The 27142-nt window shown below is 37.2% G+C and overlaps 1 protein-coding gene across 1 annotated transcript in view; it reads left to right on the top strand.

The window, feature by feature from the left end:
• Positions 1–27142, top strand: part of STK32C (serine/threonine kinase 32C) — a 149895-nt gene that overhangs the window by 25434 nt on the left and 97319 nt on the right. The window contains exon 4 of the mRNA XM_053692592.1: positions 16034–16123. Coding sequence (XP_053548567.1) covers positions 16034–16123 — 90 coding nt within the window. The remainder of the gene's footprint in view (positions 1–16033; positions 16124–27142) is intronic.

Raw genomic sequence — 27142 nt, 5'->3', positions numbered from 1 at the left:
CTTTACTGAATATATGATTCAACCTACATCAGTCCATGTCCACTGTATATGCTATTGCATTTACAGACTTTATTACACCTACTCTAAGCCCCCTAATAAAATAACAAAGACCCCCAAAATAAAAAAATGCCCTACCCTATTCTAAATTAAAAAAGTTCAAAGCTCTTTTACCTTACCAGCCCTGAAAAGGGCCCTTTGCGGAGCATGCCCCAAAGAATTCAGCTCTTTTGCCTGTAAAAAAAACACATACAATACCCCCCCAACATTACAACCCACCACCCACATACCCCTAATCTAACCCAAACCCCCCTTAAATAAACCTAACACTAAGCCCCTGAAGATCTTCCTACCTTATCTTCACCTCGCCGGGTATCACACCTGGCTCCGATGTCTTGATCCAAGCCCAAGCGGGGGGCTGAAGATGTCCATGATCCGGCTGAAGTCTTCATCCAAGCGGGAGCTGAAGAGGTCCAAGATCCGGCTGAAGTCTTCTATCAACGGCATCTTCAATCTTCTTTCTTCCGGATCCATGTTCATCCCGCCGACGCGGAACATCCATCTTCACCGACGACTTCCCGATGAATGACGGTTCCTTTAAATAACGTCATCCAAGATGGCGTCCCTCGAATTCCGATTGGCTGATAGGATTCTATCAGCCAATCGGAATTAAGGTAGGAAAATTCTGATTGGCTGATGGAATCAGCCAATCAGATTCAAGTTCAATCCGATTGGCTGATCCAATCAGCCAATCAGATTGAGCTCGCATTCTATTGGCTGATCGGAACAGCCAATAGAATGCGAGCTCAATCTGATTGGCTGATCAGATCAGCCAATCGGATTGAACTTGATTCCGATTGGCTGATTCCATCAGCCAATCAGAATTTTCCTACCTTAATTCCGATTGGCTGATAGAATCCTATCAGCCAATCGGAATTCGAGGGACGTCATCTTGGATGACGTCCCTTAAAGGAACAGTCATTCGTCGGGAAGTCGTCGGTGAAGATGGATGTTCCGCGTCGGCGGGATGAACATGGATCCGGAAGAAAGAAGATTGAAGATGCCATTGATAGAAGACTTCAGCCGGATCATGGACCTCTTCAGCTCCCGCTTGGATGAAGACTTCAGCCGGATCATGGACATCTTCAGCCCCCCGCTTGGGCTTGGATCAAGACATCGGAGGAGCTCTTCTGGATCGATCGGCGAACCCGGCGTGGTGAAGATAAGGTAGGAAGATCTTCAGGGGCTTAGTGTTAGGTTTATATAAGGGGGGTTTGGGTTAGATTAGGGGTATGTGGGTGGTGGGTTGTAATGTTGGGGGAGGGGTATTGTATGTTTTTTTTTACAGGCAAAAGAGCTGAATTCTTTGGGGCATGCCCTGCAAAGGGCCCTTTTCAGGGCTGGTAAGGTAAAAGAGCTTTGAACTTTTTTAATTTAGAATAGGGTAGGGCATTTTTTTATTTTGGGGGTCTTTGTTATTTTATTAGGGGGCTTAGAGTAGGTGTAATTAGTTTAAAATTGTTGTAATATTTTTCTAATGTTTGTAAATATTTTTTTATTTTTTGTAACTTAGTTCTTTTTTATTTTTTGTACTTTAGTTAGTTTATTTCATTGTATTTATTTGTAGGTATTGTATTTAATTAATTTATTGATAGTGTAGTGTTAGGTTTAATTGTAGATAATTATAGGTATTTTATTTAATTAATTTATTGATAGTGTAGTGTTAGGTTTAATTGTAACTTAGGTTAGGATTTATTTTACAGGTAATTTTGTAATTATTTTAACTAGGTAACTATTAAATAGTTATTAACTATTTAATAGCTATTGTACCTGGTTAATATAATTACAAAGTTGCCTGTAAAATAAATATTAATCCTAAAATAGCTACAATATAATTATAATTTATATTGTAGCTATATTAGGGTTAATTTTACAGGTAAGTATTTAGCTTTAAATAGGAATAATTTATTTAATAATAGTTAATTTATTTCGTTAGATTTAAATTATATTTAAGTTAGGGGGGTGTTAGGGTTAGAGTTAGACTTAGCTTTAGGGGTTAATACATTTATTATAGTAGCGGTGAGATCCGGTCGGCAGATTAGGGGTTCATTATTGTAGGTAGGTGGAGGTGACGTTGTGGGGGGCAGATTAGGGGTTAATAAATATAATATAGGGGTCGGCGATGTTAGGGGCAGCAGATTAGGGGTACATAGGTATAATGTAGCTGGCGGCGGTGTACGGAGCGGCAGATTAGGGGTTAATAATAATATGCAGGTGTCAGCGATAGCGGGGGCGGCAGATTAGGGGTTAATAAATATAACATAGTGGTCGGCGATGTTAGGGGCAGCAGATTAGGGGTACATAGGGATAACGTAGCTGGCGGCGGTGTACGGAGCGGCAGATTAGGGGTTAAAAAATTTTTATAGAGTGGCGGCGATGTGGGGGGACCTCGGTTTAGGGGTACATAGGTAGTTTATGGGTGTTAGTGTACTTTAGAGCACAGTAGTTAAGAGCTTTATAAACCGGCGTTAGCCCAGAAAAACTACTGACTTTTTTCTGAGGCTGGAGTTTTGTCGTTAGATTTCTAACGCTCACTTCAGCCAAGACTCTAAATATCGGCGTTAGAAAGATCCCATTGAAAAGATAGGATACGCAAATGGCGTAGGGGGATCTGCGGTATGGAAAAGTCGCGGCTGCAAAGTGAGCGTTAGACCCTTTCCTGACTGACTCCAAATACCAGCGGGCGGTAAAAACCAGCGTTAGGACCCTCTAACGCTGGTTTTGACGGCTACCGCCCAACTCTAAATTTAGGCCTTAGGGTTTATTTTTATTTTACAGGCAAGTTTGTATTTATTTTAACTAGGTACAATAGTTGTTAAATAGTTATTAACTATTTAATAACTACCTAGCTAAAATAAATACAAAAGTACCTGTAAAATAAAACCTAACCTAAGTTACAATAACACCTAACACTACACTATAATTAAATAAATTAACTAAATTAACAACAATTAAATAAAAACAAAAAACCCCCACTAAATTACAGAAAATAATAAACAAATTACAAGATATTTAAACTAATTACACCTAATCTAATAGCCCTATCAAAATAAAAAAGCCCCCCCCTCCAAAATAAACCCTAGCCTAAACTAAACTATCAATAGCCCTTAAAAGTGCCTTTTGCAGGGCATTGCCCCAAAGTAATCAGCTCTTTTACCTGTAAAAAAAACATACAAACAACCCCCCAACAGTAAAACCCACCACCCACGCAACCAACCCCCCAAATAAAATACTATCTAAAAAACCTAAGCTCCCCTTTGCCCTGAAAAGGGCATTTGGATAGGCATTGCCCTTAAAAGGGCAGTTAGCTCTTTTGCGGCCCAAACCCTAATCTAAAAAATAAAATCCACCCAATACACCCTTAAAAAATCCTAACACTAATCCCCTGAAGATCGACTTACTGTTCTGAAGATCCGACATCCATCCTCAAGGAAGCGGCAGAAGTCTTCATCCAACCGGGCCGAAGTCCTCAACGAAGCAGGGAGAAGTCTTCATCCAAGCCGGGCGAAGTGTTACTCCAGACGGGCAGAAGTTTTCATCCAGACGGCATCTTCTATCTTCATCCATCCGATGTGGAGCGGGTCCATCTTCAAGACATCCGATGCGGAACATCCTCTTCAAACGAAATCTTCTTACTGAATGATGGTTCCTTTAAGTGATGTCATCCAAGATGGCGTCTCTTAGATTCCGATTGCCTGATAGAATTCTATCAGCCAATCAGAATTAAGGTAGAAAAAATCCTATTGGCTGATGAAATCAGCCAATAGGATTTAGCTTGCATTCTATTGGCTGATTAGGGTTATGGCCGCAAAAGAGCTAACTGCCCTTTTAAGGGCAATGCCCATCCAAATGCCCTTTTCAGGGCAATGGAGAGCTTAGTTTTTTTTTAGATAGTATTTTATTTGGGGGGCTGGTTGTGTGGGTGGTGGGTTCTACTTTTGGGGGGGGGTTGTTTGTATTTTTTTTACAGGTAAAAGAGCTGATTACTTTGGGGCAATGCCCCGCAAAAGGCCCTTTTATGGGCTATTGATAGTTTAGTTTAGGCTAGGTTTTTTTTTTTGGGGGGGGGGCTTTTTTATTTTGATAGGGCTATTAGATTAGGTGTAATTAGTTTAAATATCTTGTAATTTGTTTATTATTTTCTGTAATGTAGTGTTTGTTTTTTTGTACTTTAGCTAATTTAATTTATTTAATTGTTGTTAATTTAGTTAATTTATTTAATTATAGTGTAGTGTTTGGTGGTATTGTAACTTAGGTTAGGTTTTATTTTACAGGTACTTTTGTATTTATTTTAGCTAGGTAGTTATTAAATAGTTAATAAATATTTAATAACTATTCTACCTAGTTAAAATAAATACAAACTTGCCTGTAAAATAAAAATAAACCCTAAAATAGCTACAATGTAACTATTAGTTATATTGTAGCTAGCTTAGGGTTTATTTTATAGGTAAGTATTTAGTTTTAAATAGTAATTATTTAGGTAATAATATTAATTTTTATTTAGATTTATTGTAATTATATTTAAGTTAGGGGGTGTTAGGGTTAGACTTAGGTTTAGGGGTTAATACATTTAGTATAGTGGCGGCGACGTTGGGGGCGGCAGATTAGGGGTTAATAAAGGTAGGTAGGTGTCGGTGATGTTAGGGACGGCAGATTAGGGGTTAATAATATTTAACTAATGTTTGCGAGGCGGGAGTGCGGCGGTTTAGGGGTTAATATGTTTATTATAGTGGCGGCGATGTTGGGGGCGGCAGATTAGGGATTAATAAGTGTAGGTAGGTTGTGGCGACATTGGGGTTAATAAATATATTTTCTTGTACTTGTATTTCTTGTACTTTCCTGTTTTCATACTACTAGTCATGGATCCATGCGCTTAAGTATTGTTTTAATATTGTTTTATATGCACTTATTATATGTATTACATTTGTTTTTATGATAAAATACTCAGTATATCGCCTTTTAAGCTATATAGCGCTTACTCTCACCCCTATTTTGTGCCATATCTTTTGTTAGCCTGCTAGGAGGCTTACTTGTGAGTAAGCATAAGGCTCACCCTATATTAGCGCTCAGTTCACCCTACTTCCTACTTGCTAATAAATATAATGTAGGTGGCGGCGGTGTCCGGAGCGGCAGATTAGGGGTTAATAAGTATAATGTAGGTGGCGGCGATGTCAGGGGATGCAGATTAGGGGTTAATAAGTGTAAGATTAGGGGTGGTTAGACTTGTGGTTCATGTTAGGGTGTTAGGTGTAAACATAACTTCTATTTCCCTATAGGAATCAATGGGGCTGCGTTACTGAGATTTACACTGCTTTTTTGCAGGTGTTAGACTTTTTCTCAGCCGTCTCTTCCCGTTGATTCCTATGGGGATATCGTGCACGAGCACGTATGACCAGCTCACCGCTGACTTAAGCAGCGCTGGTATTGGAGTGCGGTAAGGAGGTCAATTTTGCTCTGCGCTCACTTCTTGCCTTTTAACGCCGGGTTTGTAAAAACCTGTAATACCAGAGCTGTAGATAAGTCAGCGGTGAGAGAAAACTGCTCGTTAGCACCGCATAGCCTCTAACGCAAAACTCGTAATCTGGACGTTTATTTCTAAACACTGTGCATATGATACTGGCACCAGAAAAAATCGTTTATATCACTGAACCTTATATATTTCATTAACACATTGGACCCATGCTGTCTAAGCACTTAGTAGAAAAGGGCAACTTGTCCCTGGAGAAGGATTTGTTGTTTTAGCAACACACTCAGCATTAGACATGTGCATTTAATTTCGTTCCAAATCGAAATTCGGACGAATTTGTCAAATTCGGAGCTTCGGAATGATTTGAATTTCTGAATTACCCAAGCCACGGAACTAAACTAAACTAATTTGAATGCATTTGTAATGAATAAATCCGAATTAGTTCTGATTTATTTGTTATATTCGAATAGCCATGGACTAATCACAATTACAATAGTATTGTGTAGTATATTAAGTTATATTGAATCTGAACCGAATACATCTAAATACATCTGAATTTAATTGAATCCAAATGAATCCAAAACGAATACATTCGAATGTATCCGAATTCGAATCGATCCGAAAACGAAATTGGAAAAAATCCAAATTGGTCCGAATTGAACCGAAACAATTTTTTTCCGCCGCGCACAAATCTACTCAGCATATGATTTCCAAACATCTCGATTTTTTTTTTTAAATCAATGTTTATGAATATGCATATGAGGTTATACTCATGATCTTATATACAGTAGTTTCAGTAATGTTTGTTTATTTATATTCTTCTTGTCTAGAGAATTTGTTCCCAGTATTGGAAAATGCTAATGAGTAGTTATGAGGCAAGTCTAGTTTTTATTTAACACAGAATCAGTTTTCCTAGGGCTCTTCTCTTGTGAGAGCATCTATCATTGTTGCAAAATGTCTAGAGAGTTTTAATTTAGCATTCTGAATCATACATATAATTCTATATTTAACAAAAAAAGGTTTTGCTTTATTTAAATATTTAATTCATAGTGTGCTAATAGGTACTAAGGATATATATATATATATATAAATATATTCATTTAAAAATTCTCTTCTTTATAAAATACATCAATATATGATGTATTGCTTTTTATAGAGATACTCATGGCAAAATTAAACTTTCATTATTCAGATAGATCACACAATTTTTAACAACTTTCCAATTTACTTTCATTAACAAAATGTGCACAGTCTTTTTAAATTTACCCTTACTGAGTCACCAGCTCCTAATAAACATATGTAAGAATTTACAGAATATATGTATATGCAATTGTGATTGGCTGATGGCTGTCACATGATACAAGACAAGTGGAACTATACATAACTTTTTGTCATTTTTTGTCAGATAAAAATCAACTACTCATTTGAAGTTCAAACTAGGGGGCCAACCTGTGTTTCTTGCATCTTGCGAGTCTTCAGACTCGCCAGAAACAGCAGTTATGAAGCAGCGGTCACAAAGACCGCTGCTCCATAACCCTGTACGCCTACTCTGAGTAGGTGGACAGGAATCACAACAATTCAACCCGATCTAGTACGATCGGGTTGATTGACACCCCCTCTTGTGAGCTGCTGGTGCAATGTAAAATGCGGAGAACGTATTGCTCTCCACATTCAGCGATGTCTTGCGGACTTGATCCGCACTGTCCGATCAGGTCCGCAAGACATTTCTTAAATATGCCTCTATGTGCTATTGTATTGTCTTTTTATCATTTATTTGTTGATTATGCAAATATTCTGTATTTACTGGTTCTTTAAGTCAGTCGTTTTAATAAAAATCAAATTACCTATAGTTTTTAAGTTTAATTCCAATTTACTTTTATTTATTATTATTATTATTATTTTTTTAAGTGCTATAACAACCTCTTTTTAATCCCTAGGACATTATTTATAAATTCAGGTACAAGTATATGCATTTTTGCTGTCTGTTGTTAGTGTTATACCTAACTATCGGCTAGGTTACGAGTTTTGCGTTAGGCTTAAAAAGCAGCGTTAGCCGATCCTAGCGCTGCTTTTTAATGCCCGCTGATATTACGAATCTTGCAGGTACAGGTTTACCGCTTACTTTTTTGGCCAGACTTGGAAATACTGCAAATCCACTTACGTAAATTGTGTATCCTCTTTTTTTCAATGGGACTTGCATAGCGCCGGTATTACGAGTCTGCCAAAAAATGAGCGGTACACCCTCTCCTATCAAGACTGGTACCGCATTTTAATGTCAGTAGTTAAGAGTTTTACACTACTACACCGTAGCATAAAACTCTTAACTAAAGTGTTAAAAAGTACACTAACTACAAGCCAAATGTGAGTGATTGAGTCTAGGATAATACAGGGTGTGTTGATGTTATAGAGAGACTTTTTACTTTAGCTGAACTATATGATATTACTTAGACATAGCTTACTAATGCTCCAATATTCCTTAGCTCTAGGACAAAGGCCACATTTGGAATATACCCACATACACTATTTATTTTTTCTGTACAGCTTAATATGTACTTTACTTATGTGTCTCTTAGATCGAAGTTAATATTTGACCTCCTCCTTAGAGGTGGAAAGCTTCTGTTCCTTTAAAGGATTGCTATGTTACTTTGTTTTCTTCATATGACTAGTGGTTGGGGATTGCTATAGCCAATATTTACCTTTCCATATGTATATGCCAATCAATGATGTAACATGGGGACTTATGGTCATCTGCTGTGTGGGGAACTGGAGGGATATATGGTTTAGATACTTACATATCTGTTACTTTATAAGCTGTTTAAACCTATATTAGTTGATTTATCTACATGACTACAAGCCACTTTGTATAATAGAGCTTTAAATTTACTGTCCCTTTATATGAGATACAATTGCTTTATTCTACCGCTGGAGGGGAGTATTGGTTTGTTTCCAACTCATATACAGCTAAAGTATGTGTTTTTATTGTTCACCCCACTATATTACTTTTGTAACTCTGGAGTTGATATCCTTGGGTTCCCCACATATCTTCAACCTATATTTTATGTTGAAGGGTCTCCAGGGGTCTCTATAATACATACTAGCTGGACGTATCACAAGCCATGTTATAAGCTTGGATCTAATCTTGGCCCTTATGGTAGTTGCTTCAGTATTTACATGTACTATTCCACATTCATAGATAGCCTTAAAAAGGACCGTTAAGATAGACATACTGGAGACGTAGAATAATGTATCATTAGGACCTATCTAACTTATAATTTAATTGGTCTACCTGCTGATGGGCATAGGGCCCGTGCCCAGGTGCAGGATTTAATTATACAATATTGTCTTCTACATGCTAACACCGAAGGTCCAATTATTTAATATTCAATATTGTCCACTTTATATGGTCTCATTGGAATGCACCAGTTGTGGCAATTTATGCCTTTTTATAGCTCGACCTATATGTCTTATATCACTTAAAGCTGGGCGTGAGAGTATGTGAAAGTATAATGTTTACAATCCTTAAGGCCTTTTGTCCCCATAGTTCTGTTGCATATAATCTCCCTGCTAGCGGATGGACTCGGCTCACTCTTGTCCTCCTATATTTAACCAACATGTTCATGTGACTATAACTACGATGATAGTGCCCAGTGTTACTACAGTTTATCTACTCCTCCTACATTTATTTAAGTAACTCCTCCCTGACACACAATGAGCCTTTTGGTTCCTAGGATAAATCTTTTTCGTATGATACTTCACTTTACCACCTCCCCCCCCCTTACTGTATAGTATCCTGGTTCTTTATGATTGGACCAGATACTTAATGCGCGGTTCCCTTGTGAATAACCGCAATTATTAGTATTATGCCTTATAAATAACTATGTTCTTTATCTTTAACATTGTCTCTCTCTCAGCAATATGGAGTATACTAACCATTTTATTGAGAGAAAAGAGAGCAAAGGAACACTCTTTGATGATATATCATATCTGTTTCTTATCCTTTATCACCTCCTATTCCTCTTATATAACGTAATGACAAGTGTGTTTGCACCACGTTCTACTGTTTATTAATTATTAATGAAACGTTATAATACCTAAAAGTAAAAAATGTATGAGGTTTGCTTAGTCTTGGGACTCCCTATTAACCCCTAAACTGAGGCCCTCCCACATCGCAAACACTAAAATATTTTTTTTAACCCCTAATCTGCCAAACCGGACATTGCCGCCACTAATATAAATATATTAACCCCTATTCTGCCGCCCCCAATATTAAAGTTATTAACCCCTAAATCTAAGTCTAACCTTAATACCCCCTAACTTAAATATAATTAAAAGAAATCTAACTAAAAATTCCCATCATTAACTAAATTATTCCTATTTTAAACTAAATACTTACTTGTAAAATACACCCTAAGATAGCTACAATATAACTAATAGTTACATTGTAGCTAGCTTAGGATTTATTTTTATTTTACAGGCAAGTTTGTATTTATTTTAACTAGGTAGAATAGTTATTAAATAGTTATTAACTACTTAATAACTACCTAGCTAAAATAAATACAAAAATACCTGTAAAATTAAACCTAAACTAAGTTACACTAATACCTAACACTACACTATAATTAAATAAATTAACTAAATTAAATACAATTAAGTAAATTACATACAATTACCTAAATTAAATTAAATTAGCTAAAGTACAAAAAAAACACTAAATTACAGAAAATAATAAACAAATTACAGAAATTTAAACTAATTACACCTAATCTACTAGCCCTATTAAAATACCCCCCCCCCCCAAAAAAAATAACCCCCCCCAGTCTAAACTAAACTACCAATAGCCCTTAAAAGGGCCTTTTGCGGGGCATTGCCCCAAAGTAATAAACTCTTTTACCTGTAAAAAAAAATACAAACAACCCCCCCAACAGTAAAACCCACCATCCACACAACCCCCCAAATAAAAACTTATCTAAAAAAAACTAAGCTCCCCATTGCCCTGAAAAGGGCATTTGGATGGGCTTTGCCCTTAAATGGGCAGTTAGCTCTTTTGCCGCCCAAAGTCCCTAACCTAAAAATAAAACCCACCCAATACACCCAAAAAAAAAAACTAACACTAAGTCCCTGAAGATCGACTTACCGGGAGACGTCTTCATCCAAGCCGGGGCGAAATGGTCCTCCAGACGGGCAGAAGTCTTCATCCAAGCCGGGCAGAAGTGGTCCTCCAGACGGGCAGAAGTCTTCATCCAGATGGCAACTTCTATCTTCATCCATCCGGCACGGAGCGGGTCCATCATCAAGACATCCGACGCAGAGCATCCTCTTCATCCGACGACTAGCACAGAATGAAGGTACCTTTAAGTGACGTCATCCAAGATGGCATCCCTTAGATTCCGATTGGCTGATAGAATTCTATCAGCCAATCGGAATTAAGGTAGAAAAAATCCTATTGGCTGATGCAATCAGCCAATAGGACTGAAGTTCAATCCTATTGGCTGATCCTATCAGCCAATATGATTGAGCTCCCATTCTATTGGCTGATTGGAACAGCCAATAGAATGCAAACTCAATCCTATTGGCTGATTGGATAGAATTCTATTATCCAATCGGAATCTAAATGAAACCATCTTGGATGAGGTCACTTAAAGGTACCTTCATTCTGTGTTAGTCGTCGGATGAAGAGTATGCTCCATGTCGGATGTCTTGAAGATGGACCCGCTCCATGCCGGATGGATGAAGACTTCTGCCCATCTGGAGGACCACTTCTGCCCGGCTTGGATAAAGACTTCTGCCCGTCTGGAGGACCACTTCACCCGGCTTGGATGAAGACGTCTCCCGGTAAGTCGATCTTCAGGGGGTTAGTGTTAGTTTTTTTTAAGGGTGTATTGGGTGGGTTTTATTTTTAGGTTAGGGACTTTGGGCGGCAAAAGAGCGTTAGGTTTTTTTAAGGGTGTATTGGGTGGGTTTATTTTTTATATTAGGGGTTTGGGCTTGCAAAAGAGCTAACTGCCCTTTTAAGGGCAATGTCCATACAAATGCCCTTTTCAGGGCAATGGGGAGCTTAGGTTTTTTTAGATAGTATTTTATTTGGGGGGTTGGTTGTGTGGGTGGTGGGTTTTACTGTTGGGGGGGTTGTTTGTATTTTTTGTTACAGGTAAAACAGCTGATTACTTTGGGGCAATGCCCCGCAAATGGCCCTTTTAAGGGCTATTGGTAGTTTAGTTTAGGCTAGGGGTTTTTTTATTTTTTGGGGGGGGGGGTTTATTTTGATAGGGCTATTAGATTAGGTGTAATTAGTTTAAATATCTTGTAATTTGTTTATTATTTTCTGTAATTTAGCGTTTGTTTTTTTTGTACTTTAGCTAATTGTATTTAATTGATTTCATTGTTGTTAATTTAGTTAATTTATTTAATTATAGTGTAGTGTTAGGTGTTAGCGTAACTTAGGTTAGGTTTTATTTTACAGGTACTTTTGTATTTATTTTAGCTAGGTAGTTATTAAATAGTTAATAAATATAATGTAGGGTTCGGCGATGTTGGGGGCAGCAGATTAGGGATTCATAAGTATAATGTAGGTGTCGGTGATGTCGGGGTGGCAGATTAGGGGTTAATAAGTGTAAGATTAGGGGTGTTTAGACTCGGGGTTCATGTAAGGGTTTTAGGTGTAGACATAAAATGTATTTCCCCATAGGAATCAATGGGGCTGCGTTAAGGAGCTTTACACTGCTTTTTTGCAGGTGTTAGACTTTTTTTCAGCCGGCTCTCCCTGTTGATTCCTATGGGGAAATCACGCATGTTACACCAGCTCACCGCTGACTTAAGCAGCGCTGGTATTGGAGTGCGGTAATGAGCAAAATTTTGCTCAACGCTCACTTCTTGCCTTTTAACGACGGGTTTCTGGAAAGTGAGCGGTGAGGGAAAACTGCTCGTTAGCACCGCACAGCCTCTAACGCAAAACTCGTAATCTGGGCCATTGCTTTTCTGCTGCATCTCTTAAGACTTGCTATATGAATCTGTTCACTAGGGCGGTGTCAATATATTCCATATATTGCAGGTTTCCTCTTGTACCAAGATCATGATTTAACGATCTCAGTCAATAGGCCTGGTGACAAATTATTGTTACTAAAATAGTGGACTTAAATAGGCCAAATATTATTTTTTATACTTTTTTACATTTCCTGTAAAATACAGAAGTAAAGATATTTCAATCAACTCGATAGAAATTGTATTTTAATATTATGGGGCCGATTTATCAAGGGCCGAATGGCCACTGATGCCCCTGTTTTTGCACGAGCCTTCAGGCTCACCGGAAATAGCAGTTATAAAGCAGCGGTCTTAAGACCTCTTCTCCTTAACTCGTCCGCCTGCTCTGAGGCTGCGGACATCAATTCAAGGGGTTCACTAGAACTGCTTGTGCAATGTTAAATGCAGAGAGTGTATGCTGTCAGCATTCAGCGATGTCTGGCGGACATGATATGCTACAGCGTATCATGTCCGCCAGACTTTGATAAATCGAGCCCTATATGTGGAGGTACTGAGGGATGCTGGAAATAGCTGGCTTAGCATTTCTCAAAGACATTAGTTCATATTTGTATTACCTTAGTTCATCAAAAGAATTTACCTTTGACCCTAGAATCCTTAGTCATCTATTCTTTTTAGGTAATATATGAAATAATTCCTCTAGATCTTTCACACAGAACTATATTTTTTTATTAACATTAGTTATAAGAGATGTTGAGTACAGACCTTATCATGCCATTACATTTTCCGATTTTCTGTCTGAACAAGGTAGGTCTTGGGTCAGTCTTTTATTTTCTAAATTAATTTCTAAATCCTATATTCTATATTCTTTCTAGTTTAAACAAAGAAAAAGAATTACTAGAGGAACTCTTAGCTTTATTTAGATTTATGCTAATGGTCTAAGTTAAGAAGTTAAGTAGAGAATTTAATGGAAGTTCTTAGACCATGGATATTTTGTAGAGATTGTGTAAAAGTTAAATGTAGCACATACTATAAATTAGACTTTCATATAATATGAGCATTTATCACAATGTTCATTCAGCATGGGCTGTTTTTTCCCTTTGTGCAACTAAAACAAATCATGTGTCTGACAACCTGCTTTAACACAGCAGACGTTTCTTTCTAGCACATTTAGAAACACTACATGTTACTAAATGTGTATGCTACTAATGAGGCCAAAATTTATTAGGAACTTTCCTTCTTGGCATTTGCAGTTTTAGCATAATTATTGGTGTTGATTAATTTTCTTCCCTACTGTCAATCCTAAAAATCTTTCCTTTGACAATTTTCTTGATGAGTGTTTATAGGGTGAACCAAGGTAACAAAAAATTAAATTATACTTACTGGAATTTCCATATATAGTTTCTTTTTATAGCTTTGGATAAATTGAAACATACGGTTATATTAGAGTTAGAGTTGTGTGTTAGGCTGAAAAAGCAGCGTTAAGAGGTCCTAACGCTGCTTTTTTACGCCGGCTGGTATTACGAGTCTTGAAGGTTTAGGGTCACCGTACACTTCTTTGGCCTTACCGCAAAACGACTTACGTAAACTTTGTAAAGTCTTTTTTCTATAGGACTTCCATAGCGCCGGTATTATGAGTCTGTCCTGGGAGGCCAAAAAGTGAACGGTACACCCTACCCCGTCAAGAGTCCTAACGCATTTAAAAGTCAGTAGTTAAGAGTTTTATGGTACAACGCCGTAGCATAAAACTTATAACTAAAGTGCTAAAAAGTATACTATCACCCATAAACTACCAATTAACCCCTAAACCGAGGCCCTCCCGCATCGCAAACACTATAATAAAAATTTTAACCCATAATCTGCCGCTCCAGACACCGCTGCCACCTACATTATATTTATGAACCCCTAGTCTGCTGCCCCCAACATCACCGACACCTACATTATATTTATTAAACCCTAATCTGCCGCCCCCAATGTCGCCGCCACCTACCTACACTTATTAACCCCTAATATGCCGCCCCCAATGTCGCTGACACTATAATAAACATTTTAACCCCTAAACCGCAGCACTCCTGCCTCGCAAAGATTAGCTAAATATTATTAACCCCTAATCTGCCATCCTTAACATCGACGCCACCTACCTACATTTATTAACTCCTAATCTGCCGCCATCCAACGGCGCCACGACTATACTAAATGTAATAACCCCTAAATCTAAGTCTAACCCTAACCCTAACACCCCCTAACTTAAATATAATTTAAACAAGTCTAAATAAAAATTACTATCATTAACTAAATTATTCCTATTTAAAACTAAATACTTACCTATAAAATAAACCCTAAGCTTTGTACAATATAACTAATAGTTACATTGTATCTAGCTTAGGATTTATTATTATTTTACAGGCAAGTTTGTATTTATTTTAACTAGGTACAATAGTTATTAAATAGTTATTAACTATTTAATAACTACCTAGCTAAAATAAATACAAAAGTACCTGTAAAATAAAACCTAACCTAAGTGTAACACTACACTATAATTAAATAAATTAACTAAATTAACAACAATGAAATCAATTAAATACAATTAGCTAAAGTACAAAAAAAACAAACGCTAAATTACAGAAAATAATAAACAAATTACAAGATATTTAAACTAATTACACCTAATCTAATAGCCCTATCAAAATAAAAAAGCCCCCCCCCCAAATAAAAAAAAACCCTAGCCTAAACTAAACTACCAATAGCCCTTAAAAGGATCTTTTGCGGGGTATTGCCCCAGAGTAATCGGCTCTTTTACCTGAAAAAAAAAATACAAACATGTGGATCACTAATATCACTTTCATGAACACAATATATAGCAATTAATTCACCATTTTTTTGTTATCATGTTAACCTCTTTGTTTTAGCAACATCAGAAAATCTTCTCCTTTTTAGATATAGTTAACTTATGTGCCTTCCCTTTTAACATCCCAACTTTCAACCAAAGGGCCTTGCAGTGATTTAACGGAATTCAACTATGTATTTATGTATAGCACTGTTACAACATATCAACAAAATAATTCTATAATGCTACACACCTTCAAATTAGGATTAGTACATTGAGTATACATACATCAAAGAATGTAAAATTACCCTTTGATTGTAGATTTAAAAAAAAAAAAAAAAGGACTTATTTTCTCTTAAACTAAACTAAAGTCAGTTGCTGTATCAAAACTGCAAGCCATTATAAATAACATTGCTAAATATCTATATGCATTTGCATAAAAATGAAACCCTGCTGCACGGTACTGCAAAATATAGAGTGATATCACCTTCATTTTTCATCTGCCTTCAGATGCTTTGATGCAAACTTTAATCGAATAATTTGTCATTTTCTCTGTAGTCTTGGCTTCTATTCAGTTTTATCTGCATTTCAATAACATTACCTTGTGACTTAAATTAGTGAATTTTTAATAACTAATTGGATTTTTTTGCATATTTAAAAATGCAACTTGTTTTTTTACTTGGAATTTCTTTTCATCTTTTTCACAGGACATGCCCATCTAACAGATTTTAATGTTGCAACAATAATCAAAGACGGTGAAAGAGCAACAGCGTTAGCTGGAACCAAACCATACATGGGTAAGAAATAAATGCTGATTTATTTATTCGTGCAGTTTAAAAAGCAGACATCTTTATTTTCATTAAACAAATGCTTTGAATATGTAGTGTACAGGAAAATATGCAGAAGTCCCTTAAAAAAATAATCAAATTCTATTTATTTCACCATAGATAGGGTACACAGCCAATTGCATTTAACATTACTTAATTTGGTGGAGTTTAAATAAATGGAATTGTATGAACAATATTAAAATAAAGGGATTACAGAATGAGTGGAACTCATTACCAAAGGAGGCAGTGAATGCCAATACCTTAAATACATTTAAAAAAAGGGTTTGGATACATTTCTGGCTAGAAATAGAATTCATGGATATGATTGCTTGTGTTAAATGGGTCACCTTTTAATGGGATTACTTTAAGCTCAACTGGAGCTTTTTTTGTAAGTATATTAAATTTATATAGGTTGAACGTGATGGACTTCAGTCTTTTTTTTTTTAACCTGATCTACTATGTTACTATGTTACAATGTATGTTACCATGTTACTATGTTACTATGCTATGTTATGCTACTATAGAATTTACAAAATAATTTAAAAGATGACATTTGATTATCCAATGAGGAGTCCAGATAATAATTCATATAAGCCCAAGATTGGTTGTAAGTTAAATTTCTAAACATTTCAGTTATTTTGAATATAGATCTAAAGATGTTACCAATATAGGGCTAGATTACAAGTTGAGCACTAATTTATTGCATGCCCGTAAATGCCCGTTTCTACCATCACCCGTATGGATACTTACGGCTAGATTACGAGTTTTGCGTTAGAGGCTGTGTGGTGCACTGCTAACAAGCAGTTTTCCCTCACCGCTCACTTACCTGCATCGCTGGTATTACGAGTTTTCAGAAACTCGTTGTTAAAAGACAAGAAGTGAGCGTTGAGCAAAATTTTGCTCCTTACCGCACTCCAATACCAGCGCTGCTTAAGTCAGTGGTGAGCTGGTTGTAAGTGCTCGTGCATGATTTTCCCATAGGAATCAACAGGGAGAGCCGTCTGAAAAAAAGTCTAACATCTGCAAAAAAGCAGCGTAAAACTCCTTAACGCAGCCCCATTGATTCCTATGGGGAAATACATTTTATGTCTACACCTAACACCCTAACATGAACTCCGAGTCTAAACACCCCTAATCTTACACTTATTAACCCCTAAACGGCCGCACTCCAGCCTCGCAAACATTAGTTAAATATTATTAACTCCTAATCTGCCGGCCCTAACATCGCCGCCACCTACCTACATTTATTAACCCCTAATCTGCCGCCCCCAACGTCGCCGCTACTATATTAAAGTTATTAACCCCTAAACCTAAGTCTAACCCTAAACCTAACACCCCCTAACTTAAATATAATTAAAATAAATTGAAATAAATATTCCTATCATTAACTAAATTAATAACTACTAATTAATTAATAACTACCTAGCTAAAATAAATACAAAAGTACCTGTAAAATAAAGCCTAACCTAAGTTACAATTACACGTAACACTACACTATAATTAAATTAATTCCCTAAATTAAATACAATTAAATAAAATTAGCTAAAGTACCAAAAAAACAAACACTAAATTACAGAAAATAATAAATAGATTACAAGATTTTTAAACTAATTACACCTAATCTAATCCCCCTAACAAAATAAAAAAGCCCCCCAAAATAAAGAACCCTACCCTACACTAAATTATAAATAGCCCTTAAAATCCCCCCCCCCCCCAACATTAAAACCCACCACTCACACAATCAACCCTACTCTATGTATTTAATTTAGGGAATTAATTTAATTATAGTGTAGTGTTAGGTGTAATTGTGACTTAGGTTAGGTTTTATTTTACAGGTACTTTTGTATTTATTTTAGCTAGGTAGTTATTAAATAGTTAATAACTATTAATAACTATTCTACCTAGTTAAAATAAATACAAACTTGCCTGTAAAATAAAAATAAATCCTAAAATAGCTACAATGTAACTATTAGTTATATTGTAGCTAGCTTAGGGTTTATTTTATAGGGAAGTATTTAGTTAATGATAGGAATATTTATTTAGATTTATCTAAATTATATTTAAGTTAGGGGGTGTTAGGGTTAGACTTAGATTTAGGGGTTAATAACTTTAGTATAGTGGCGGCAACGTTTGGGGAGGCAGATTAGGGGTTAATAAATGTAGGTAGGTGTCGGCGATGTTAGGGACGGCAGATTAGGGGTTAATAATATTTAACTAATGTTTGTGCGGCGGGAGTGCGGTGGTTTAGGGGTTAATATATTTATTATAGTGGCGAGGATGTCCGGTTCAGCTGAATAGGGGTTAAAAAAATTCTTTTAAGTGTTTGCGATGTGGGAGGGCCTCGGTTTAGGGGTTAATAGGTAGTTTATGGGTGTTAGTGTACTTTTTAGCACTTTAGTTAAGAGTTTTATGCTACGGCGTTGTAGTGTAAAACTCTTAACTACTGACTTTAAAATGCGGTACCAGTCTTGACAGGAGAGGGTGTACCTCTCACTTTTTGTAATACCGCCGATATGCATTGAAAAAATAGGATACGCAATTTACATCAGTGGATTTTCAGTATTTCCAAGTCTGGCCAAAAAAGTGAGCGGTGAGTTTGTACCTTCAAGACTCGTAATACCAGCGGGTGTTAAAAAGCAGCGTTAGGACCTCTTAACGCTGCTTTTTAAGCCTAACACACAACTCGTAATCTAGCCGTTAGTTTCCTAATTGCCTGCCTGGTGCTTGGAACATTCCTATCTTACAGAAAAAGAACTAACAGCTGTGTGTCTAGGATTACTCCAAGAAACAAATATTTGATTGATAGACAAGAGTGCTTCTTTACAGGCCCAAAAGTGTAATTTGCCACGCACTCATTCAAAAACCAGTATCAGGCTATTTGCCAGATATATTCCTAGAAACCCACTGTATTCTCATTTTACTAATATAAGGATAGCAAGGAAAATGGAATGGAACGTTGAACCTATGACCACATCAAAATCATCAGAGAATAGTAGTGTTTCACGCAGAACCTGGAAACCTGGTTTCAAAGTAAGAATGACTGATGAAGGGAATACAAGAAGAGGACTATTTCACTGGCTCTAGGTTGATCAAGAATGTTTAGATTTTCAAATCTGCTGTTTTTTTGCAGGACATAATTACTTTATGATTATTTTTCAGAGTCTTCTTTTTCAGTGTTCTGTTAATTGCCAATAGTTTGCAATAAAAGATCGGTAACTGAAGAAAAATGGGATTTCTTAGTATTTTGGTTCCCTTCTGCTGTAGGGCCCATAAGATTCTTTACAGCTAAGATCTTTCATATTGAATTAAACATCATTTGAAGGTAGATAAGAACCAAAAGGCCCATCAAGTTATATAAAATATATTAAAGAAACAGTAAAGTTGAAAATATATTAAAGAAATAATAACAAAAACAGGAAAGTCAAAATCGCCAGTATCGTCAATTTGTATGCATCACTCTGTCTATGGGGTTTATGTCTCATGTGTGTGTTAGCTTTTTGATAGAAGGGAACTCATCAGTGAGGTGTAGCCATATTCCTCTAAGCTTACTGAGTAAGGAGTCCACGTCTGGTTGCCCCTTTTTTCCTTTAGGGAGACGTAATACACACAAAGAGAAGCACACTCTCAGGAACAAGCTATAGAGCAAGTCATTAAGTGATGAGGGAAACCAGACAAGGACTCCTTGCCCAATGTGCTTAGAGGGATATGGCTGGATCTCACTGACAAGGACCAAAGGAAGCAAAACAATTGTCTGGGGTTGCTATTTTCCTTGTTCAGAGAAGAATTGCCTGAAATTTCATGGCTGGACTAACCCTGTGAGGTGGGATCAGACTGATATACTTCAGGAAAATTTTCCTCTTTGGAAAGCACCCATTGGGGCATATTTAACAATGTGCGAGCGGACATGATACGAAGTAGCGCATCATGTCCGCTGCACATCGCTGCCCATCGATAAATGCCGACAACATACGCTGTCTGCATTTATCATTGCACCAGCAGTTCTTGTGAACTGCTGGTGCAATGCCGCCCCCTGCAGATTCGGGACCAATCGGCTGCTAGCAGGGGGTGTCAATCAACCCGATCTAATTAGATTGGGTTGATTTCTGTCCGCTGCCTCAGAGCAGACGGACAAGTTATGGAGCAGTGGGCTTTATACCGCTGCTTCATAACTTCTTTCCCTTGTTTCCCTTGTTTAGAGGAGAATTGTCTGGTATTTCAGGGCTGGACTGACCTTGTGAGGCCGGATCAGACTGATATACTTCAGGAAAGTTTTCCTCTTTGAAAAGAACAGTTAGTCTAAAAAGCTGCTCCCATATGGAAACCAGGCCATAGAACAAGATAGAACAAGCTACTGCTGTTGTTTATTTCTGGAAAACTGCTTTTCTTTCTGTATGTATTTATCAAAGGCTGTGCAGACAAGGGCAGACATCTCAGCCCCTTTCCACCAGAAATTGTTGCTAACGGGCAACAATATGCTGCCCGCATTTGTCATTGCACAGGCCACTGTTTGTACAATGCTGCCCCCTGCTGGCACGGTTGTCAATCACACCAGGTGGACAAACCAGGATGGATTGAGAACCACCAGTTCAGAGTTGGTGTATACATTTAAGAAGCAGCTCTAAAGCTGCATTTGCAGCTTCTTAAATGGAGGGCAAAAGTGTCTGTAGTGGCATGCATATATATATATATATATATATATATATATATATATATATATATATATATATATATATATATATATATATATATATGCATAATACCCACTTTATTTTCCTGCCATTTCAATGCTATTTTAGGTAATTTCACAGCTCTTCATGTACCCATTAAGTAGTCTTATCTAGGGTATCCTGAGTCTAATTACGTTCAGTTTTCTGTTGTTGTTTTTTTCTTCTTGTCAACCCTTGCTAGTCTGACCTGAGTTTGCTTACCTCTTTGGATTTATCAGCTGTCACCAGACCACTGCTTGAAGTGACCTTGCCTTGGCTGTGACCTTCTGTCTACCTATTTGATTGATCAGCTGTTACCAGACCTCAGGGGAATTGACCTTGTTTTTTGCTGTACTTTCTGACTGCACTGAAACTTAAAAAGAAATAAAATCAATACAGTGCAAGTATTTATTTTTATTTCTGTTTTTACAAAGTTAACCTTTCATTTATGAGCTTGCAATAGTTATTTTGTTTACTATGATTCATTATTGCTAAAAGATACCAACTGATAACTAAGTATTATTTAAGTGTTGTCAAGCAATGTATGCTGTTGGATTTATATAGTCTGTCTTAATTGTGAATAATCACTATATTAAAAACATATTTTAAAGGAACAGTAAAGTCAAAATTAAGCTTTCTTGATTCTGATAGAACATGCAATTTTAAACAATTTTCCAATTTACTTTTGTTATAAAATTTGTTTTGTTCTCTTGGTTTCTTTTATTGAAGAGTAAAACTAGGTAGGCTCATAAGAGCTCAGGAGTGTGCATGAGTATTTAGTACGCTAGCAGTGTTTTGTAACATTGTATAACAAAGCTATAAATAATGTTGCAAAACACTGCAGCCAGTAAGACATGTACTCTTCAATAATAAAAAACAAGAGAATGAAGCAAATTTGATAACTGAAGTGAATTGGAAAGTTGTTTAAAATTGCATGCTCTATCTGAATGATAAAAGTGCAGTTTTAACTACTGTCCCTTTAATAATATTATATATTAGGGACAGATTACAAGTGGAGCGCTACATATCCATTTCATAAAATATTTGCCCTCCACTTTGCAATACCAGTACACGCTAATGTAATGCCAGTGTAGGCCATCACACAGGCTGCACATTGGGGGCATTGCTAGAACTGGTAGGTATCCTGCCTTTGTATTTGTGTGTGTGTGTGTTTGGGGGGGGGATTAAAAGTTTTAATTTAACTTTTTATATGCAGAATCTTTTTTTTTCTTGCAGTGGGTGCATCAAACTGGCTGCATATTTATATTGAAGTGGGAGCATTGCTGGAACTGTTAAGTCTCCTGCTTTTGTTGGGGGGGAGTTTTAATTTAACACTTTTGGCGAGATTATGAGTTTTGCGGTAACAGGGGTGCGTTGCTAACGCACAGTTTTACCTCACCGCTCACCTAAAGTAACGCTGGTATTACAGGTTTTTTTAAACCTGGCGTTAGCCGCAAAAAACGATAGCGGTAAACTGGCAAAACGTGCTCATACACGATTTCCCCATAAGAAACAATGGGGCTGAGCTGGCTGAAAAAAAACCTAACACCTGCAAAAAAGCAGCGTTCAGCTCCTAACGCAGCCCCATTGTTTCCTATGGGGAAATACACCTAACACCCTAACATGAACCCCGAGTCTAAACACTCCTAATCTTACACTTATTAGCCCCTAATCTGCCGCCCCCGCTATCGCTGACACCTACATTATATTATTAACCCCTATTCTGCCGTTTCGGACACCGCCGCCACCTACATTATACTTATGAACCCCTAATCTACTGCCCCCAACATCGCCGACACCTACATTTTAGTTATTAACCCCTAATCTGCCCCCAACATCCCCACAACTATATTAAATTTATTAACCCCTAATCTGCTGCCGCCAACGTCGCCGCCACTATAATAAATGTATTAACCCCTAAACCTAAGTCTAACCCTAACCCTAACCCTAACACCCCTCTAACTTAAATATAATTTAAATAAATCTAAATAAATTTACTACAATTAAATAAATTATTCATATTTAAAACTAAATACTTACCTATGAAATAAACCCTAAGATAGCTACAATATAACTAATAGTTACATTGTGGCTAGCTTAGGATTTATATTTATTGTACAGGCAACTTTGTATTTATTTTAACTAGGTAAAATAGTTATTAAATAGTTATAAACTATTTAATAACTTCCTAGTTAAAATAAATACAAAAGTACCTGTAAAATAAACCCTAACCTAAGTTACAATTACACCTAACACTACACTATAATTAAACAAATTACCTAAACTACCTACAATTAATTACAATTAAATTAAATAAACTAAATTGCAAGAAAAAAAACAACACAAAATTACAGAAAAAAAAAGAATTCCAAGAATTTTAAACTAATGACACCTAATCTAATCCCCCTAATAAAATAAAAAAGCCCCCCAAAATAATACAATTCCCTACCCTATACTAAATTACAAATAGCCCTTAAAAGGGCCTTTTGCGGGGCATTGCCCCAAAGTAATCAACTCTTTCAACTGTAAAAAAAAAATACAATACCCCCCCAACATTAAAACCCACCACCCACACACCCAACCCTACTCTAAAACCCACCCAATCCCCGCTTAAAAAAACCTAACACTACCCCCTTGAAGATCACCCTACCTTGAGACGTCTTCACCCAACCGGGCACAAGTGGTCCTCCAGAGGGTCCGAAGTCTTCATCCTATCCAGCCAGAAGAGGACATCCAGACCGGCAGAAGGCTTCATCCAGGCGGCATCTTCTATCTTCATCCTTCCGGAGCGGAGTGGGTCCATCTTCAAGACATCCGACGAGGAGCATCCTCTTCATCCGACGGCCGACAACTGAATGACTGGTCCTTTAAGTGACATCGTCCAAGATGGCGTCCCTTGAATTCCGATTGGCTGATAGAATCCTATCAGCCAATCGGAATTAAGGTAGGAAAAATCCTATTGGCTGATGCAATCAACCAATAGGACTGAAGTTCAATCTGACTGGCTGATCCAATCAGCCAATAGGTTTGAGCTTGCATTCTATTGGCTGTTCCAATCAGCCAATAGAATGCGAGGTCAATCCTATTGGCTGATTGCATCCTACCTTAATTCCGATTGGCTGATAGGATTCAGCCAATCGGAATTCAAGGGACGCCATCTTGGATTACGTCACTTAAAGGACCAGTTATTCAGACGTCGGCCGTCGGATGAAGAGGATGCTCCGCGTTGGATGTCTTGAAGATGGACCCGCTCCGTTCCGGAAGGATGAAGATAGAAGATGCCGCCTGGATGAAGCCTTCTGCCGGTCTGGATGTCCTCTTCTGGCTGGATAGGATGAAGACTTCGGACCCTCTGGAGGACCACTTGTGTCCGGCTGGGTGAAGACGGCTCAAGGTAGGGTGATCTTCAAGGGGGTAGTGTTAGGTTTTTTTAAGGGGGGATTGGGTGGGTTTTAGAGTAGGGTTGGGTGTGTGGGTGGTGGGTTTTAATGTTGGGGGGGTATTGTATTTTTTTTACAGGTGAAAGAGCTGATTACTTTGGGGCAATGCCCCGCAAAAGGCCCTTTTAAGGGCTATTTGTAATTTAGTATAGGGTAGAGAATTTTATTATTTTGGGGGGCTTTTTTATTTATTAGGGGGATTAGATTAGGTGTAATTAGTTTAAAATTCTTGTAATTCTTTTTTTTCTCTGTAATTTAGTGTTTGTTTTCGTAATTTATTTTATTTAATTTAATTGTAATTGTAGGTAGTTTAGGTAATTAGTTTAATTGTAGTGTAGTGTTAGGTGTAATTGTAACTTAGGTTAGGGTTTATTTTACAGGTACTTTTGTACTTATTTTAGCTAGGTAGTTATTAAATAGTTAATAACTATTTAATAACTATTCTACCTAGTTAAAATAAATACAAAGTTGCCTGTAAAATTAGTTATATTGTAGCTATCTTAGGGTTTATTTTATCGGTAAGTATTTAGTTTTAAATAGGATTAATTTCTTTAATTATGGTAAATTAATTTAATTTAATTTAAATTAAATTTAAGTTAGGGGGGTTAGGGTTATACTTAGGTTTAGGGGTTAATAAATTTAATATAGTAGCGGCGACATTGGGGTTGGCAGATTAGGGGTTAATAAATGTAGGTAGGTGTCGGCGATGTTAGGGACGGCATATTAGGGGTTAATAACATTTAACTAGTGTTTGCAAAGCGGGAGTGCGGCGGTTTAGGGGTTAATACATTTATTAAAGTGGCGGCGATGTCCGGTCGGCAGATTAGGGGTTAAACATTTTATTTAAGTGTTTCCGATGTGGGGGGGGGGGCTCAGTTTATGGGGTTAATAGGTAGTTTAGTGTTTAGTGTACTTTTAGCACTTTAGTTAAGAGCTTTATGTTCCGGCGTTAGCCCATAAAACTCTTAACTATTGACTTTTATATGCGGTAGGAGTCTTGCCAGGAGAGGGTCCACCGCTCACTTTTTTAGGCGATCGTAATACCGGCATTAGGCAAATCCCATTGAAAAGATAGGATACGCAATTGACGTAAGGGGATTTGCGGTAAGCTAAAATCGCGGAAAAAAAGTAAGTGGTAGACCCTTTCCTGCCTGACTCGTAATACCAGCGGGCGTTAAAAAGCAGCGTTAGGACCCCTTTACGCTGTTTTTTAAGGCTAACGCAAGACTCGTAATCTAGCCGTTTGCTGATTCAGGTTTTTTTTCTTGCAGTGAGTGACATTACTGCATATGTTTTAATTTTTGTTTTCTAAAGTTAGCAAATTTAGCAAATATTTATAATATGATATATATATATATATACAGTGGGACCTCGGTTTACGAATTTAATTCGTTCTCCGGGACGTTTCGTATTGCGAAAAATTCGTAAACCGAAACACGGTTTCCCATAGGAATGCATTGAAAACCAATTAATGCGTTCCGGAGGTGAGAGAAAAAGTCAAATAAAGTCTACAAAACCTGCTGCAAAAGGCTCCAATGGCTCCAAAAGGCTCCAAAATCTGCTGCAAATGGCTCCAATGGCTCCAAAAGGCTCCACAACTTGCTGCAAATGGCTCCAAAGGGCTCAACAACTTGCTGCAAATGGCTCCAAAAGGCTCAACAACTTGCTGCAAATGGCTCCAAAACCTCTTCAACTGCTACCCACACTTCAGTATGCAGGGGCAAACCGGGACACTTGTTTCGTATTGCAAAAAAATTCGTAAACCGAGGGGCAAACCCGGAACATTTGTTTCGTATTGCGAAAAAAATTCTTAAACCGAGACAATTTTTTTCAAGATTTTGAATTCGTAAACCGAAATTTCGTATACCGAGTCGTTTGTAAACCGAGGTCCCACTGTATATATATATATATATATAAAATATTACTAGTACCCCTCATTTAATTTAAACAGTATTTTTTTTTATAATTGAAGTGCGGGCACCATAGGTACCTGGCAGTTTGCTACCAGCACTCTATAGCACTATAGTAGTTAGTACGTAGCATTAATTTTTTCATTGGGTGTAAAATATATAACAACAACAATAATTAATAATAATTATTATTCTCAGTGGCTGGCTATATTACACACAGTGCACATCTATTGCCTATACTGTCAGTATTACATACATTTTTTTACTGTTTACCCCTCATCTAATTGAATCTATATTTATTATTGAAGTGGGGCACTGTGAGTACCTGGGAGTTTGTTACAGGTTCACTGCAACGCTATAGTAGTTATGTAGCATCACTTTTTCTTTGTATGTAAAATATATAACATCAACAATAATGAATAATAATCATTCTCATTGGCTGGTGATATTGCACACAGTGCAAGTCTTTTGTCTATTCTGTCACTAGCAGTATTACATATATCATAGTATGGTGTAGACCTCATCATAAAATCTATATTTATTATTGCAGTGGGGGCACTGTGGGTATCTGGACGTTTGCTACAGGCTCTCTACAGCACCATAGTAGTTACACATCATACCAGGCCGGACTGACCATAGGGCATACCGGGCAAATGCCCGGTTGGCCACCGGTTAACTTAGCCCCGCTCACCTTTATCGCATACACTGACTGGCTGTTTTCCACATGTCTCTGTCTGTCTTGTAGTGACATGTCTGTGGGCCAAGCATACAGCGGTGCGGTGCTGGCCGAGCTATTATTCAGCTGTGGTACTTTTTGTTTGGTTATGTGGTCTAGTTAATAAAAGTAGATTGTGCTGATAATAGCCTCCATTACTATAGTATATTTTTGGATTCCTCTGTATACATACAATTTTCTGGCAGAATCATTGAACA

The sequence above is a fragment of the Bombina bombina genome, chromosome 9 (assembly GCF_027579735.1).
Source record: "Bombina bombina isolate aBomBom1 chromosome 9, aBomBom1.pri, whole genome shotgun sequence".
Taxonomy (NCBI): domain Eukaryota; kingdom Metazoa; phylum Chordata; class Amphibia; order Anura; family Bombinatoridae; genus Bombina; species Bombina bombina.
The sequence above is the reverse complement of the archived record's forward strand: the minus strand, read 5'-3'. Positions and strand labels throughout refer to the sequence as shown.